This window comes from Staurois parvus, unplaced genomic scaffold, assembly GCF_062004578.1.
Source record: "Staurois parvus isolate SC_StPar_1 unplaced genomic scaffold, SC_StPar_1.0 ptg000353l, whole genome shotgun sequence".
NCBI classification, from domain to species: domain Eukaryota; kingdom Metazoa; phylum Chordata; class Amphibia; order Anura; family Ranidae; genus Staurois; species Staurois parvus.
In genome coordinates, this window is record NW_028318149.1 from 1,880,817 (window position 1) to 1,900,203 (window position 19,387).

General features: G+C 41.7%; 1 protein-coding gene across 6 annotated transcripts in view; it reads right to left on the reverse strand.

Moving 5' to 3' along the window:
- TNRC18 (trinucleotide repeat containing 18) overlaps positions 1–19,387 on the reverse strand; it is a 454,956-nt gene that overhangs the window by 257,895 nt on the left and 177,674 nt on the right. For all 6 annotated transcript variants that reach the window (XM_089684713.1, XM_089684717.1, XM_089684716.1 and 3 more), the window contains exon 10: positions 3,468–4,295. In XM_089684713.1, coding sequence (XP_089540839.1) covers positions 3,468–4,295 — 828 coding nt within the window. The remainder of the gene's footprint in view (positions 1–3,467; positions 4,296–19,387) is intronic.

Genomic DNA, 19,387 nt, shown 5'->3' on the forward strand with positions numbered 1-19,387 from the left:
CAATTTCTGGTCGCCATGGCAACCTAGAATTTGTCGAGCTGTGTGATAAAAGCTGAGTTTTTTTAACCTTGCAATAGGGGCACTCTATACTATACTTTTCAGCTTGCTATGAGGGCACTCTGAAGGCAGTAGGAGCAAGAAGTGCTGGTGGAGGACCGCCAGAAGAGGAGAATCTGGGCTGCTCTGTGAAAAACCATTGCACAGAGCAGGTAAGTATGACAAGTTTGTTTGAAAAAAAAAAAAAAAAATCAAACATATAGAATCACTTTAAGGGATCTGTGCAGCATCTCAACACAGGGAAGCTGGAGGCTGATAGACTGGGTGTAATATAAGGCATTTTAATTAAATTTAAAGTAAAACTTTAGCAATAATGTGCATTATATTTAAAATAATTATATCCATGCACAAAAAGTTTCAGCCTTAGTACTACTTTAATATAGAAGATTTATATCCTCCCCCTCTTTGTGTAAAGTTTTCTAATCTGCTCCTTCAAATATTCTCATCAATGTGGTCAAAAACAAACGCCATTTGACCCCACTGACAATTAGAAAATCGAACATTCTTAAAACAAATTTTGGAAAAAAAAATTAATTTGTGTATAGCAATCATAAGTGACAGCAGCTGCAGGTAGCTTGTGCCAAGCTACCTGCCTATGACAAGGGACTCAGTCATGCATAATATTATATTGTGAAAACCAAAAGGAAAGAGCGCTATTGGTAAATGACCACAAGATGGTGCCATACAAGACTGACTCAATAACCAGGTCTTGAAAAAGTAAACTTGTAAACAATGCAGAGTTTATTGAGCCAAGAATAAAATATGACAGAAAAAAAGGATGTTGTCAAATAACTCATTGACCATGCTGGTGGCAAAGGTAAAGAAGAGGTTGCATACCAGCTTCCATAGGAGTTAAAGGTGCTCACTGGGAGGAACAAAGAAGAGCACTGAGATGGTACTACTATGATGGAGATAGCTGTAAATGGCTGCACTGTCCTCAGGCATGTAGGCTTACAAAGGTGTGTACTTGGGCCACTCATCACTTTGATAAAGTGTGCAAAACGCATCATGACAACCCAGCATGTCTTCAGGATGTCAGTAATCCAAGCCTCGTTCCCTGGTCTGGTTTCTGTCCCGGTCCATCTGATGTCACATGTGGTGCACAGCTCAAGTACACCCAAAAGGGGAAGTTCTGCTTTAAGGAATGCTGCCCCACTCCCCATTAAGGATTGGTACCTTTTGGGGTGGGACGGGGGGGCGGGTACCCGAATTTAACAGGTACCCGCTCCCACTTCCTCCCTCCCTCCCTGTAGTCTTTTGGGACACGTGACAGGTCCCCGAAGACTAGAGGACCATTCACAAAGCTTAGCGCTACTCGCGTATGCGCAGTGGGTACCCGGCTGTGAAGCCGCAAGCAGTCACAGCCGGGTGCCCACACTGAAGATGCCGACCTCCAGGAATACAGGGCGGCCGGTGAAACGGGCTGCAGGGGGACACACCATAGGACTGAGGGACAGGTAAGTGGCTGTTTTTTAAAAGTCAGCAGCTACAGTTTTTGTAGCTGCTGACTTTTATTTTTTTGACAGGGTGAGTGGAACTCCACTTTAAGCTAAGAATTATTTCTGAGGACTCACAAAGTGGGATGGTGTTATAGAGGCGCCCAGTGGGTGTGTCCTCAAAAGCTTTGCCAGTGTCCAATTACCTGAAGTTACAAGCCCATAACCCAGGGTCTAGGAATATTAAGCCCATGTCCTATACTGTATGACTTTGAAATACCCTATTTAACCCATCCCTACCTCAGTTGGTGTTCAAGGGTTTATTTCACAGATAAAAGACAGACGCAGGCACAATTTTAAGAAAACTGTCAGAATTTCTTATTTATAATGCCAATGCTGGGTCAGTGATTCAGAGAGCATTAAAGTGAAAGTAGCAGCAACTAATAAGTGAACAACTAGGATTTTCAGAATCAGGTTTGGCTACAGATTTCTCTCAAGACAAATAAACCTTAAAGCTGAACTGTAGGCAAATATAGGAACACAAATTAATGCAGCTCTGTATTCATAATGATACATCATAAGCAGCTTGCATTAAAAATGCATTTAAAGTACCTGAATTTGACCTGGTATCAGCCTCTTGCAGTCCCTTTCCATGGCAAGTGAGATGAAGAAGCAGCACAAGGACCCAATCAATTTATATATCTACAATAAGTATGCCCATAGGAAGAGATACTAACAGGGAGATGAGCTCACTAGCAGAAAAAGGTACTGTGTGGGAATATTTTGGATTAAAGGACAAGTTCACCCTTTGTACAATGTTACAACTGTATTTAGGGTGCAACATGGTGCAAATGCCCCTCCACCACATCCACCATACCAGTGCAAATGCCCCTCCACCACATCCACCATAACAGTGCGTGGGGGTGTTTCTTAGGACGCACTAATAACCACTTAGGAATGTGTGAAAACTTTAAATGTTCATAGTGTGGGCAAAGGTTCACTTGAAATATGAACTCCTGGCAAACCACTAAATGCACAGATGAAACTCATATGCAAGAGCCAATTTACAGTGACACAAGAGGGTAATAATTTTTTTAATTAAGTGATTCTGTTTTTGAATTTTTTTTAAATGAAATTTTTTTCTGACATGTTAATATATCTTTCATTTAGAGTAAACACAGCTGGATATAACAAAAACGGCGTGTCTTCATTTCAGGCCGCAAAGCAAAAAAATGTGATTTTTTTTTTTTTTTTTAAAGGGGGCGATTCTTTTCTATATCCACTGCAGCTGCTAAATGAAGTCCTGAGAATTTCTATCCATCTATGGCCATTCTCATTCATGAGAAGTCAATAGAAAAATCGACTTCAAAAACAGGCATATCAGAAACTTGTGCTTCGATCAGTGCACGCAGCCAGTTGGCTACAGCGCTAATCAGTGTATTCTGATGGCGGGCGGGCGGGGGGGGGGGGGGGGGGTTTGTACAATGGCACAGTGGGAAAGATTCCCACATCCACCTGTGGGCAATCTGTTCAGCTTTTTTGATCAGCCAGAGGGCCATGTATGCCCAGCTTTACACAGCTCTGCTTCACATTTCCCTATCTAGCAGGGTAGGGGACCTGATCTTTCTTTGCTGCACTTTCACTTTTACTTTCAAGTCCTCTCCCCAACTTGTGACTGGACATTGAGAAAATCACTATGCTGTTTTTCTTTTCACTCTGCTCTCTTCCCTCTATCAGCATGTTCTTTGCATTGCAGCAAACCGGATTGGCTCCTTGTGTTGCTTGTCCCTGCCCTCTCTAAACTCTGCCGTACAAACTGTACATTAGATTGCAAGAGGCTAAAATTCACTCACACTGCTTGTGTTAAGACAAATACATTTGGTTATGTATTAATAATATTTGGCTTTATATCTATCTTAAGCTTCCCTTCAAGCAAAACATCACAACTTGGATAGGTCAGAGAAATAAACTTACTGTCCACTTGCTTTCGTTTCTCCACTTCAAGTTCAGCCATTTCACTCAGTAGAATGATGCCATGCAACAGCGTATGGTCTAATGTCAAGTCAGGAGCCAGAATCACGGTGCTCAAAGGCAGCAGAGAGTTAGCTTCAGGCATTTCAGTTGCTGCAACTAAAACATTCATGCCAGTCAATGGATCTTCAGTTTTGACATTTGTAAGCTTTGTGTCTGTATGTCCACCAGATAAATTTTCACCTCTGCAACTAAACTTCCCATCTGTGTTTCCTTCTATACCTTCTTTGGCAGTTTCAACATTGTGATCCATCATCTCATTTGTTGAGTGGTGTGATACAATGCCCCGAGGCATGACTATCATATTCATTTTGCAATTTTCATCCAAGGTGACGGGAAAGTCAGTTTGAGTTGAACAAGTCTCTTTTCCAGTGCTCAGATTTGTCCCAGAAATGCAAAATGTGATGTTTTCCACTACGGATTTATGGTCACTTTCTTCCATATCTATAACTTTAATTTCTTGTACAAGAGCTTTCTGACCATCTGCAGACACTGAGAAAGATCCGCTTTCATCTTGGAGGCTCTCTCTGCATATACCAGATACATCTTCTACTTTAATTATGTTGTCTATTTCTTCACTTGCCTCAAAATCCTTTATATTTTGAGACATTGAATTCAAATTGAGCTCAGGGCTCTCTGTGCTTACCTCAGGTTGTTTGACAATAGGTACAAAACTCTCTTCATCTGAAACCTCATGTGACTGGTTTATGTAAGACAGATGATGTTGTACCAAAGATGATAGAGACTGAAATGGAAATTCTTGGGTGGAATCTGAAACATAAAATTAATACATTTTACAAAGTGCCACTTGCACATGCAACAAATATCCCCAAGAGCTTAAAAAAATGATTAAAAGAGAACTCCAGATGAACAGCAACATTTGATCACATGCTGTATTTAGCAGCAGTGTCCATCGAATATCAGAGCATGTGAAAGCAGGACTGTTACCAGTTGTGTCCTTAAGCACTGGAGTCAAATAAACATAGAAAACCTAAAACTGCCTTTATTTTTCTACTCCATGTTCTATGTGAACCATTAACTCCCTGATGTCAGAGACTGCTACCATATTTGCTACGTTCTATTCATGTAACACTATCCACCCATGGCTTATGCAAACACAGATTCTCACATATCTGCAAACTGTTGGCAGCAGAGCTGAAAACATGCATAATTAGCCATCATCAAAGTACCCATCTATTTCTAATTAAGAAAATACGAAAGATTTTGATAATTAAATGTCACAAAAAATGAACAGTTACTATATTGTATTTTAATACTTATCACTTAAGTAGACGAAAAATGGGAATTTTGACGTCTCTAAATTCCATATCTTATAGTATAGTACAGGACATGCAAATTCATTCTTAGACCATGAGTTATACGCATATGAAAAGGTCGGTCACACGCCACTTCGATTTTCTTGCAATATTTAAGTTTCCGGTGTAAAAATTAAGGCAGCAGCTACAAAAACTGCAGCTGCTGACTTAATAAACAGCCACACACCTGTCCTTCAAGCCAGCGGGGTGCTCATCTCAGCTATTTTCATCTCCTGTCATCTGTCCTCACCGGAATTTTAACTGTGGGCACCTAGCTGTGACAGCTGAGTGCCCTATGCACATACGCAAGCCGTGCTGCGCATTGTGAATGGTCCCGCAGTCTTCAAGGACCTGACACGTGTCCCAGAAGACTGTGAGGAGGGGGGGTTAGAGAAGAACTTCAGCTTCCGATCACCTAGGTGGTCGCAGCAGAAGTGGGAGTCGGTACCTGTCAAAACCAGATACCCGCTCAAATACCCCCCCCCCCCCCAAAGTTCCATTGATTTACCAGAGCGGGGGAGGCCATTAAGCGGAACTTCCTCCTTTTGGGTGGAGCTCTGCTTTAATAATCGATGAACCGACTGCAAACAGTAATGTCTCCACCCGTGATGCATTCACCGCTCCTTGCTTGCTTACAAGAATAGGGGAAGTCATTACTGTATGCAGTCAACTCATTGATTTTTAAAATACTGCAAGAGCATTGAAGTGCAGCTGACATTCTTTCATATTCTTAAATGGAGAGTGGAGATGGACTACAATGGCCAGCACCCAGAACATCCATGTATGAGAGGCCAGTCTTGTGGATTTGCACGGGTTATATGCAGTTACCTTCAGGTACACAAACGTGTACCTATATACAGTAGTTCTGCCCATTCCTTGAGTCCCCAGTTTGTTAGCAAGCAGTATGGAGATCCCACAGGAAAAAGGTAAGGGAACGGTGTCCTTTACGTTCTCAAAAATAAGAATTATGGAACATCGGAAAATTCCATATCATCCTAAATCATGCAGTACAGGACACAGGAATTGATTCTTAAGCTAGCCATATATCATACAATTTTCTTATTCAAGTTCCTTTAGATTTACCTTCAACTATGTAATTCAAGGGCCTGCCTGACTGCATAAAAAGTGTTTAGGTTTGGCCTCCTATGGTTTTGGTAAATCTAAAGAAAAATTGTACAATGTATGGGCAGTCTTAAACCATTGGACATCCCCAAGCAATAAGTCAAGGGGTTGGCAACTCAATAGCCAAAACAGCAGTAACAGGCCCACAGGAAAATAAGGAAGGTCAACAGACAGTTGATAGCAGAAGTACTGCTTTAATGGAATATATTTCCTGCCAGGATAGCCAAACTTGCACAAAGGGGCTCGGACTGGTGCTTCCGGGGCTGTGGTTTAGCTGGTACTCTGGCGAATGTGTGGTTGGATTGCTCGAGAATTATTCTGGATGAAAGTATACCAATTAATTTACACAGTTCTGGGGAAAAGTATCCCCAAAAACCCCTATGAAGCCCTGTTAAATCTCAAACTGCTCTTGCACATAACATAACCAATTTAAATTGATATGGTTTGTGTTTACTGCAACCAAGCAAACCCTAGCTAGGGCACGGAAATCTGGGGTTCCAACAAGCGCTCAGGTAAAACAGAAAATATCCTGGTGCTTATTCAATGAGAAATTAGCTGCAATCCCACATGACAAAGTCAAGAAATTTTAACAAGTTTGAACTTCCTGGATACCCAACTACTTCAGGGAAATGATTCCATCTGGTCAGTATAGCACATTCATGCCTTCACTTACAGTTGGGGGTTCAAACAGTTTGTAAACCAAAAAAAAAAAACCACAAACACAAAAGTACTTTTTAACCACTTGCCGTCCGCCCTATAGCAGATTTACTGCTACAGGGCTGACGTTCTGTGCAAAATCTTGTATATTATTATTATATAGGATTTATATAGCACCAACAGTTTACACAGCACTTTGCAAAATAAATGTAGAAATTACAGTTACACTACAATTTGGTACAACAGGAAATAGAGGCCTCTGCTCGTTACAGCTTACAATCTAAGAACGTGATTTTGCACTTCCACCACTGTGGGGTGCACGCCTGCCACCAGAGCACCGCTTCTGCTGCGGTTCTCACAAAGTGTCAGTTAGTGTCAGACTGTCTGCCGCAATATCACAGTCCCGCTATAAGTCATTGATTGTGGCCATTACTAGCATATGTATATATATATAAAAAATCCAGTATATATACACCGCCATTTGTAGTCACTATACCTTTGGCACAAACCAATCAATATACGCTTATTGGGATTTTTGTTTACCAAAACTATGTAGCAGAATACATTTTGGCCTAAATGTATGAAGAAATTTGATTTTTAAAATTTTCTTATTGAATATATTTTATACCACAAAGTAAAAAATATTGTTTTTTTATTTTAAAAAATGTTTATTCATTTATATCGCAAAAAATAAAAATGTAGAGGTTATCAAATACTACTAAAAGAAAGCTTTATTTATTGTGGGAAAAAAAACGACAAATTTTATTTATGCAAGGCGCTGCATGAGTGCCTTATTGTCAGTTAAAGTAATGCTGCACAGTATCACAAAAAAATGGCCTGGTCATGAAGGGGGGTAAATCATACGGAGGTCAAGTGGGTAAGGAAGGAACCCTCAAGAACCTAAGGGAAGTGATTTGGTGTGGTTAAGGGAGCTTGAAGAAAGCCCCAGAGGCACTCAAAATGTTGCAGCATGCAATGCAGATAAATAAAAAGTGTGGTACTTATTCCAATACTGTATGTATCCAAAATTAAATAAAAATGTGCAAAATCAGTTTAAACAAAAATCCCCTACTGCGTATTGTTACTAGCCCCAGTGTTGCAAGCCAAAGGGAATATATACATATTATATATATGTATGTATATATATATATATATATATATATATATATATATCTCAAATAGGGTATTGTATACATGATGGAATAAAATATGTGCAAAATCAATTTCACAAAGGGCCAAGATTTCTCTGCTCTAAGCTAAATCAAATGTCATGGGCAGCACAGTGGCTAAGTGGATATCACTTACGCCTATCAGCACTAGGGTTTGAATCCCAATCAAGGCACTACCAGCCTAGAGTTTGCATGTTCTACCTGTGCTTTCGTGGGTTTCCCCCGGGTACTCTGGTTTCCATACTTCAAAGACATGCTAGTAAGATAATTGGCTCCTGTCTAAATCTGCCCTAGTAAGTGTATGTATGAATGTGAGTTAGGGACCTTAGATTATAAGCTCCTTGAAGGTTAGGGACTGATGGGAAAGTATAATATAAGAGCTATGCAAACTGACGGTGCTATACAAGTACCAATAATAATAATAACTAGAAAAGCTACAATTTCTGGGGAAATTGTGTGAAGTGTTTTTGCCTCCACCAGTAGTCTACAACTGGAGTGGGCAGAGTAACTGGGTGAAGTGGCTTGAGTAACTATTGTGTGGTTGGAGTGGCTGGAGTAACTGTGAAAAGGTTGAACTGGGCAGAATAACTTTATGGAGTGGGCAGAGTAACTGTGTGGAGTGTTTGGAGTAAAGATAGTAAACATTACACTAACCAATTGATCAAATTTAAAAAGTGCACATGGCAAGCTTGATAGAGTGAGAAATGCATTTCAACTTTTATTTTTCAGCTCACACTCTAGCTTTTGTCACTCTGCTGCCTGCTTACACACCTGGGTTCCTATGGCAACTCACTCTACATCAAGGGCAGAGAAGAGCGGTTAAAAACAAACTGCTCCAACTTGCTCACTTCACTGGCGGTTGCCATCTTCAAATGGTTGTAGTTTAAAAATTATGCATCCTACACCGAAGAGCTTTATATTGAGAAAATCACAAGACCCAGACCTACATTTTAATGAATATTATGTCTCTGAAGCATTAAAAATGAAGGCACAGTCGCCGTTTAGAAATTGCCCTTAAAATTTGAGGTGGCTAGAGTGGAGTTTCAATGAATGTCAATGGGCGGCGTGAGTTGCAAACAAATTGTCATATTGGGAAAACTATCAGGACTATGGCTTAGCCATGGACATTTTTAGTGGCAGCAGGGTTAGCTGAACGTTTTGATGTAAGATATGTGTAGGTGGGCTTGAAAATGACAGAGTGATGGCAGTTTAGAAATCATGTCCTGATTTTTCCTTCCACACTGTAGCTTTGTCAGCTCCCACTCTAGTTGCTCCATTCATTCCTATGGGAAAATTTCACCACAAAAACCGCAATATTTTGTGAACCATTTGGCGAAACGTTCCACAAAGTAATAGCAATCCAATCGGGAACAATCCGCACATTTTGATATATTACTTGTCTTTGTAGTGTAAAAACTGTGGGAGGAGTTAGCGTGGCAAATTTAGCTATAATAAGAACACCTGAAATTTTAAGGGACATTTTTAAACTGCGACTGTGCCTTCATTTTGCCTTCAATATTTCAGAGACATACTATGCATCACAATGTAGGTCTGGGTCTTGTGATTCTCACAATATAAAGCTCTTCACTGTAGGATTTATACTTTTAAAACTACAACCGTTTGAAGATGGCAACCGCCAGTGAAGTTAGCAAGTTGGAGCAGTGTGTTTATAAAAGCTCTTCTCAGCTTGCTGTGACTGAGTGAGTGAGTTGCTATAGCAACCGAAGGTGAGTCACCAGGAAGCAGAGTGACCAAGGCTAGACTGTTAGCTGCAAAATAAAAGTTGAAATGCATTTCTTCAAGCTTGCCATGTGCACTTTTTACATTTGATCAATCACTTGGTTAGGGTTGGATGCAAGAACACTTCACACAATTTCCCCAGAAATTGTAGATTTTCTAGTTAAATATGACATCCCCCACTTAACCACTTGCCCTCCTGAGGATTTACCCCCCTTAATGACCAGGCCTCTTTTTGCTACTCGGCGCTTCACTAATTCAACTGATAATTGCGCAGTCATGCAATGCTGCACCCAAACGAAATTTATATCCTTTTTTCACACAAATAGAGCTTTCTTTCGGTGGTATTTGATCACCTGTGCGCTTTTTAGTTTTCACGCTATAAACAAAAAAAGACCAATAATTTTGAAGAAAAACAATATTTTTTATTTTCAGCTATAAAAAATATATATAGCAAACTCAAAGTTAGTTATAAATTTAGGCCAAAATGTATTCTGCTACATGTTTTTGGTAAAAAAAATCCCAATAAGTGTATATTGATTGCTTTGTGTGAATGTTATAGCATCTACAAACTGGTATAGATACTGCAATTTACGCCATTTTTTGCTATACAGCGCTGCGCTAGTTTAACGGACAATTGCGCGGTCATGCAATACGGTACATAAATGAAATTTATATCCTTTTTTTTCTCACAAATTGAGCTTTCTTTCGGTATTTGATCGCCTGTGCGTTTTTTATTTTTTGCGCTATAAAAAAAAAGGCTGACAATTTTGAGGAAAAAAAAACAATATTTTGGACTTTTTGCTATAAAACATGTCCAGTATAAAAAAATTAAAAAATCAAATTTAGTCAAAAATTTCTGCCAAAATGCATTCTGCGACATGTCTTTGCTAAAAAAAAAAACCCCAATACGTGTAAATTAATTGGTTTACGTGAAAGTTATAGCGTTTACAAATGGCAGGAAAGATACTGGGATTTTTAAATTTTTTTATACAAATGGCCGCGATCAGCGACTTATGGCGGCAATCAGTGACTTATGGCGGCGATCAGCGACTTATGGCGGGACTGCGGCGGACTTTCTGACACTGGGGGGAACTGACTTGGGGTCAATGACATCCCCAGTGACACCAATACAGTGATCAGTGCAAAAAAAAAAAAAAAAAAAACCACTGACACTGTACTAATGGCACTGGGGAGGAAGAGGTTAACTTTATTATTCAGTGGAAGGGTTAACTATGTGAGGGGAGTGTTTTACTAGGGGGCGGGGGTGTGTACTGCACAGGGAAACGCTGATTGGGAGAGATAAACTCTTCTCTCCCGATCAGCCTGTCAGGGAACTGACAGAGAGCAGAGCTACTGCAGCCCTGCTATCTGTCAGTGAGTGCCGCTAATCGGCGGGACACTGCAGGTAACAACCGGCTGTGACCTGGCGACTGACATCCGCGACCGTGATCGGCGGGACAGGTAGGGCAGAGGCGCGCCCCCTACCTGTTTTGAAAACACGCGTTTTAAAACGTGGTTTTGCCCAGCCGTACCGCCCTGCCGCCGTATTTCTACAGTGGCTGGGCGGCATGTGGTTAAAGAGGTGGAGATGAAACTTCATTGTGAAGAAGGCTTCTGAGCAGCTTCAATAATAAACTGTGTTTCAAAACTTTCTTTAAAGACACTGATAGGAATGGGTACATTCCTACCAGTAGCTGTCATCATCCCTTGTGGATTCAGGGGATTCCAAAAGGTCAATTTATTCGTATAATGAGAAATTTCTCTAGATTGGAGGATTATATTGTACAGTTGTACAGTCCATTAAAGAACGTGTTTTGTTGCCAAAGGCTATGACCCTGAACAACTGGAAAAAATTAGATATAAAGTAAGTCTAAATTATATAGGTGATGGGAAGGTGAAGAGAAATAATAGGAAGAGAGAATTAAGAGTGGAAGGGAAAAGTTCAGGAGAATTTGCCTTCACCTCAAAATGTAATTGTCAGTACAAGGGAGTGGAAAATATCAGGAAAAATTGGCCGATGTTACAGAAAGATGGAATCTTAGCTAAGATTCTACCTAAGAAACCTCCCTTTATATACAGAAAAAGTGAGAATTTGAGGAGCCCGTTGGTAAAGGGTATCATCTCCCCCCCCTAAAAAACCACGGATGTTTGGACTGCAAGGCTTCTTTCCCTGCAGAAAGTGTAAAATATGCAAAACTACAGGTATTAAAGATAAAAAGATTTCCACGTTTAAATCTTCGGCTACGGGTGAAACATTTAAGATGAAGACGTTCATTACGTGTAACACAAAATATGTGACCTATATGTTGGAATGCCCCTGTAAAATTCAATACGTAGGTAGAACGAAAAGAGACTTAAAAATTCGACTTAAAGAACATGTTGAGAATATAAAAAAAGGTAAGAAAGAACATAGTGTTTCCAAACATTTCCGCAATTTCCATAATTCAGATCCTAGGTTTTTGAAATTTTGTGGAATTGATGTACTTGATGCCCATTGGAAGGGATGTAATAGAGTACAGGAGATATCCCAAAATTAGACCTTCTGGATATTCAGACTTAATACCTTGAAACCCAGGGGTCTCAATATTGAATTGGACTTGAACTGCTTTATCTCTGACCAGTAGATTGATTATTTGAGTGTTTCCAGGTTTTTATTTTTTATTTTTATATTTATTTTTGCTTTTACTCTTATTTTTATTTGTATTTTTGAGGGGGGTAGGGGAGTTTACATCTATATCTGTACTATATGGTACGATGGCTTGGGTGGGCACTTTGCAAGTTTGCCATATGGTACTCTTTAGGTCAGGAACTATGTGCATTTATATATTTATCTGAATTTCCACTTTGTAATATGGCCGCGGCGGTTCTTCCGCCCTTCTACCAGCTGGAATTTAAGTAGATGGGCCTATACGTTCGTATCCCTGTTAACAAAGTCCGGATGTGACGAAACGCGTCCGGGGCACGTGACGTAGTGATGCATGGACGTTCCCGGAAGTGCCGTGGCAGCCATTTTGGAGTCTGGAACAAATGGTTGGTCATATCCCTGGGACTTTCAGTCTCTGTCTGGCATCCTTTAGAGCTTAAGAATCATCGCTTTGGAGCCATCGTTGGGGATTATCGCTGTATATACAGCCTTTATGACCTGGAAGCTGTTTTTATTGGTTTTATATGTAAGTTACTACAATAAAATTTGTATGTTGTTTGATTCATACGCTGATCCCTGGTCTGTTTGTGAGGTCTATGGGAAGTGTCTGGAGAAGATGATGTCTTTCTGAGGAAACTTCATTCTTAAATCATGGATTATATGTGGGTTTTACTTACTTTAGGGTAATTATGCATTTTTATTATATTGTTTGCTGTGGTTTAAACAGTTTTTAGGTAATCCCTCACTATTGCTGTGGCACTGGAGTGTTTGCAAGCTGCACGTGTGGCACTGTTTTTGAAACCTAAGATAATACACTATGTCTAGGTTTTTTTCTTTTGAGGTATATGAAGACTTTTTGGGGATTCATCACCAATTATCCGGAACAGTGTGTATCTATTGATCAAGATTGAGGACTTTGTGTATATTTTTCCAAATTTTGGACTTTCTTTGGACTTTGGGTGTATTTATTTAAGTCTGTTTGTATAATTTTCTTTTTCTGAGCAGGTTCGCTGGGCTTAGAGGTGAAGGGTCTGCTATAATGGACCTGCAGTAGATTACAACCTGGATGGGGCAAACTGATTGTATGTGTAAGGTAGAAGAGGAGAATTCAAATAATTCGACAGGGAAGTGTGATATAGTGTGTGCATAGTAGGGTAGGAATACCCTTCTGTCCATAGTCACTTTCAAAGGGCATGCCCAAAAGGCAGCTTGGTTGACCAAGCTCTAAGCCAAAAAATACTGTGCATGTTTGCAGAAAGTGAGGACATTCTGGAGATTTGATAAATCACATTCTTTATGATGCCTACGCTGAATGGCTGGGCCAAAAGTGAGAGCTGGCTTCTTGCAGAAATGCCAGGATGACCTATACTGGGAGAAAGTTCACTGCTGAGTTCTGCAATCCAGATAGATGGATTCAAGGCTGTACCTGCCAGTACAAAGGAGTTTTTCAGAAGAGTCTCCATACACCTATCAACTGAATTGTTAAAAAGAAAGAATGCAGTGAATTGATTATAAAGTGCAAGAATGGCCAGGTCCAGCTCTTTCTGAATTCCTCTTCCATAGGGTACAAGGCAATCAAGCACAGCAATCCCACGATCATTGAACCAGGTTTTGATGCTTTTGGCAGTGTGGGCAGGTGCCACGTCCTGCTGGAAAATGAAGTCAGCATCCCCATAAAGCTCATCTGCAGAAGGAAGCAGGAAGTGCTCCAAAATCTCCTGGTAGATGGCTGCGTTGACCCTGGACTTAATGAAGCACAGTGAACCAACAGCAACAGATGACATGGCTCCCCAAATCAACACAGACTGTGGAAACTTCACACTGGACTTCAAGCATCTTGCAGTGTGCGCTTCTCCATTCTTCCTCCATACTCTGGGTCCTTGGTTTCCAAATGAGATGCAAAAGTTGCTCTCATCAGAAAACATGACTTTGGACCACTGAGCAACAGACCACGTCTGTTTTTCTTTAGCCCAAGTAAGACACTTCTGACGCTGTTTGTTGTTCAGGTGCCGCTTGAAAAGAGGAATACGACATTTGAAGACCATGTCCAGGATCCGTCTGTGTGTGGTGGCTCTTAGTACAATGACTCCAGCCTCAGTCCACTCCTTGTGAAAGTCCCCAACACTTTTGAATGGCCTTTTCCTGACAATCCTCTCCAGGCTGCGGTCATCCCTGCTGCTTGTGCACCTTTTTCTTCCACTTTTCCCTTCCACATAACTTTCTATTAATGTGCTTTGATACAGCACTTTGGGAACATCCAACTTCTTTTGCAATTACCTTTTGAGGCTTTCCCTCCTTATGGAGGGTGTCAATGATGGTTTCCTGCACAACTGTCAGGTCAGCAGTCTTTCCCATGATTGTGATTCCTACTGAACCAGACAGAGACCATTTAAAGGCTCAGGAACCCTTTGCAGGTGTTATGGCTTAATTAGCTGATTAGAGTGGGACACTTTGAGCCTAGAATATTGCACCTTTTCACAATATTCTAATTTTCTGAGATTGTGGATTTGGGGTTTTCATGAGCTGTAAGCCATAATCATCACAATTATGACAAATCACGGCTTGAACTATCTTGCTTTGCATGTAATGAATCTCTCTCATATAATAGTTTCACCTTTTAAGTTGCATTAATGAAATAAATGAACTTTTGCACGATATTCAAATTTTTCGAGTTTCACCTGTATAGTAAACTCAAAGTTAGTTATAAATTTAGGCCAAAATGTATTCTGCTACATGTTTTGGTAAAAATCCTAATAAGTGTATATTGATTGCTTTGTGTGAAAGTTATAGCGTCTGCAAACTATGGTATAGATACTGCAATTTACATCTTTTTTCTATACAGCGCTGCATTAGTTTAATGGACAATTGCGCAGACATGCAATACGGTATATAAATGAAATTTATGTCCTTTTTTTCACACAAATAGAGCTTTCTTTTGGAGGTATTTGATCACCTGTGCGCTTTTTATTTTTGGCACTATAAACAAAAAAAAGTTTGAAGAAAAATGTTTTTGAAAAAGCATTATTTTCTCATTTCGGTCATAAAGATATCCAAAAAAACTAAAATGTTGTCATAAATTTAGACCAAAATGTATTCTGCTACATGTTTTTGGTTAAAAAAAGTCCCAATAGGGGGGCGTGTCCAAGATGGCGACCGGAACGGTCGCATGATCCGGAGCTCCGGCGTGAAGGCTCATTATCCACCGCCATCTGAGCTGCTGCGGGCCGTGGCGGGGCAGTGGAGACTCCTAGTGACATCCCCAGTGTCAAGGTGAGTGGCCCCGGACGATATTTCCGCTCTCTGTAGCGGTGGATGTGCGCGGCCTAATGGTCCGGGACTCCCCCGCCCCCTGCACAAATCTGCTGCCATCCGGACGGCGGCGGCGGCTCACATAGGGACATCCGTGAAGCCCCTTGTGTCCCCTGGATCTGGGAGAGGTGCGGCACAGAGTATTCCCGCTCCCCATAATTGCGGGCATCTACGGCCTACCTTATCCGGCCTGGACCTCCTCTCCTCCGGGACACAGTGCATGCGGGGAGCAGAGGGAGGCAGGCGGCCACGGATCATCCTGTCTCCCATCAGTGCCTCAGAGACCGGGACTCCCACTCACTGCTCCATTAACCCTCCTCCTCTGTGATTGTGGCCTCTGTTGGGCCCAGAGGCCTATATACTGCCCTGGAGAGGAGCTGGTGTTCCCTGGATTCACCCTGGAGGACCCCGGGGTCACTGTGGGGATCCTCTGTTTTGTGCATGTCCCTTGTCCCTCCTGGACCCTACGGTGGGTGCTGATGCGGTCATCTTGCTCCCGGGAGCTATTGAAGTTGTGTGCCACGGCCTACATCCTCACGGCCTGCTACTAATTATTTTTACAATATAAAGCTTTCGCGGATCAGTCAAACAGCATTCATGTAACTACAACCCTAACTCTCTCGTGCGTTATAGGTCCCCTGGGGCTATTATCTCCTTTGGCAATCTAATTTTCAGTTGATCACCCCCAGGAGACTCCTTGTATGCCGTCCACTAAGAAAAAACGGGGACAAGCCCAAAAGTCCCTTACAACATACCTACTTAAAACACACGAGATTTGCAGCATGTCTCCAGTCCATACGGAATGAGCATCCCTGTCTGATCCCACGCAGGATACCACAACTCCCTCATTGGCTCTAGTCGGTGAATATTCACAGCAACTCACAAAGGGTGACCTGGAATCCTGCTTGGAAACTATGTACAGCAAGCTGGCCGCTAAATTCCAATCAGAATTGCATAAAAGCACCAATGTTCTCTCTCAGGAAATAGCCGCATTGGGCTCCAGGACCGACCGCTTAGAAACCAAACACGATGAACTTAGCCTGGCCTATGGTGAACTTTCCAGAGAACACGATCATCTACACACAGCCTTACTACAATTGCAGGCGCAGGTTGAGGACCTTGATAATCGTAGGAATAACCTGCGAATCAGGGGAATCCCGGAGTCTGTACTCGATGTTTCACATACTATAACCAAGTTATTCAAGTCACTCCTCCTAGATCGCGATCCTGGGTCCTTTGCCTGTGACCGTGTCCATAGAGCCCTGCGCCCTAAACCTCCTAATGACAAACCGCCTAGGGACATTGTCCTATGTATGAAGGATTTTCTGACTAAAGAAGACATACTTCGAGCTGCTCGCAATACCCCAACAATCTCCTTTGAAGGTTCAGTTATACATATCTTTCCAGATGTTTCTCTGGCAACGTTGGAGAAGCGCAGAAAAATGAAAGAGGTTACCACTGTCCTTCTCTCGGCTCGTATTCGTTATAAATGGGGCTTTCCTTTTAAATTGATAGTTCCTCACAATGGGAACACATATATTGCCACGTCTCCTCCCGAAGGTAGAGAAATTCTGGCCAAATTGGGCTTGGTGGATGCCCCATCACCTCAACGTTCACCCTCTACTCCTCGTGTCTCTCCCATTTGGCATAATCCATCTCCACGGAGGAATAGAAGGAGAGTCCGACAAGAACCTGGTTGACAAGACTATGATCATTTGTCTATTACCCATGATTTCAATGATTTCCTGAATCTTGGTCCATAATATATTATGACTGTCACAAGTACCGGGATGCGGGATTAATGCCTGTTGGTATCTCTTACACCTCTCAGGGGTGCATTGTTGGGATCACTGCTGTGATGTTTCTGAGAATTATCTACTATGCTCTCTCGTTGATATCTGGATGTGTTAAGTTGTAACAAGGGTCTTCGGGCCCTCTTTGTACCGCCCATTCACTTATGGTTTCTAACTCTTGGACACGTTACCCCACCCTGCCTGCTGACATGGCTGGATGTGTCACTGCCCAATTGTGGGGTGGCAGCTCCATTCCCTATGTTTTACGGAGACAGGGTTTGGGCTTATTTGGCCCTTTGATGTTTGAATTTTTTGTTACTTCAGGTATGACACATTGTCGGCCTGATCCATGTTTTTCGGTTATCCTTTTAAATGCAGATGCTATTGCAGCCTCATTTCTATTGTGTTTCATTCTTTCTATAAAACTTTAGTGCATGATGTTGGTCTTGAGCCGGTTTGTGGATGTCGCGATCCCCATTGTGGGGTCTGGATGTCCACCAGGCTGGTACTACTGCCTGTCAATCTATCTAGAATGGATTTTTGGGTCCTTATGTCTAGCCGGACAACTCTAGGTGATGTCTTTTTCTTGTGTATTTTTATGTTGATAGTCAAAATTTGTGTGTGTTATGGTAATCCAATGTATATCGCATAATGTCCAGGGTTTCAACTCGCCAAACAAGCACAAAACAGCCTTTCTTCAGTATAGGCGATTAGGGGCCAAAATTATTTTACTACAGGAAACACATTTTGCGGCCGCAAAACACCCTACGTATTTTCACAAATCCTATAGACAGGGGTATTATACCTTACATTCCTCTAAAAGTAGAGGAGTAGCTATCTTTCTACATAATTCATTCCCCTTTGAAGTTCAACATGTATATCGTGATCCGGACAGTAGGTTTCTTATCCTTAAAGGCACCCTATCAGGTTGAGAACTTACGATCGCTAATCTCTATGCAGCGAATTCAGCACAGGCTTCTTTTTTTTAAAATTTTTTTGAGGTTCTGGAACGGTTTTTGTCCCCCCATCTGTTGGTGGGTGGTGATTTTAACCTGGTAGCGAACCCTCTTTTGGACCGAAGCTCCTTATCGCACTCCTCCCAGGCCTTCCCAAAATCCCTTATTAAAAAATTAGATGCCCTCCAATTGGTGGATTCTTGGAGGGCGCACAATACGGGAGCCAGGGATTATTCCTTTTATTCTCACCCACATGACTCTTATGCCAGATTAGACTATATCTATTGTACCCCCATTCTATTAGCTAATTCTCGGAAAGCCTGTATTCACTTGAGCCCCTGGTCGGATCACAATATCATTGCATTGTCGCTCACGTTTATAGGATTGGCACCCACCCCCTTCTCTTGGAGACTTAATGACTCCATGCTTACAGATCCTGATTCCCGCCAAGAGGTGGTCACATCTATCCAGGAATATTTTCAGTCTACCTCGACTCCTGATATATCTCCAGCCACACTATGGGTAGCTCATAAGGCGGTCCTATGTGGCCGCCTTATCTCTATGGCTTCCTCCAAAAATAGAAAGCGATGGCAGCAAATTCTACTTCTTACTCGAGAATTAGAAGCACATTATAGGAGTCATATTACTAATCCATCTCTTCTTAACCAACAGTTATTGTCCCAAAAGCGCTTAGAACTGAATACCCTGCTATCCCACAGGACTGAAAGAGCTCTTCGCTGGTCGAAGGCCTTGTTCCTGTTACATAGTAACTCGGCATCCACTATGTTTGCAAGGAAATTGAACCACTCTCTGCGCCCTCCACATGTTTATAAGTTACGCACTAATTCGAGGGCTATTTCATCTCTACCTCAGGAAGTTTTGGGTATTTTTGAAAACTTTTATTCTAACCTATTAGCTCCTCCACAGTCCGGTTCTGTTTCCCCATCCCCCTCATGGCTGGATTCTATACCCCTTTCTGCCCTTACGCCTTCTCAGCTTGCCTCTCTTAACGCCCCATGTACTTTGGAGGAAATAACCCGTGCGATTAGCGCACTAAAAAGCTCTACTGCACCGGGTCCTGACGGATTCACCGCTAGTTATTATAAACATTTTGCCTCTACGTTGGCTCCCTATCTGATAACTTTATTTAACAATGT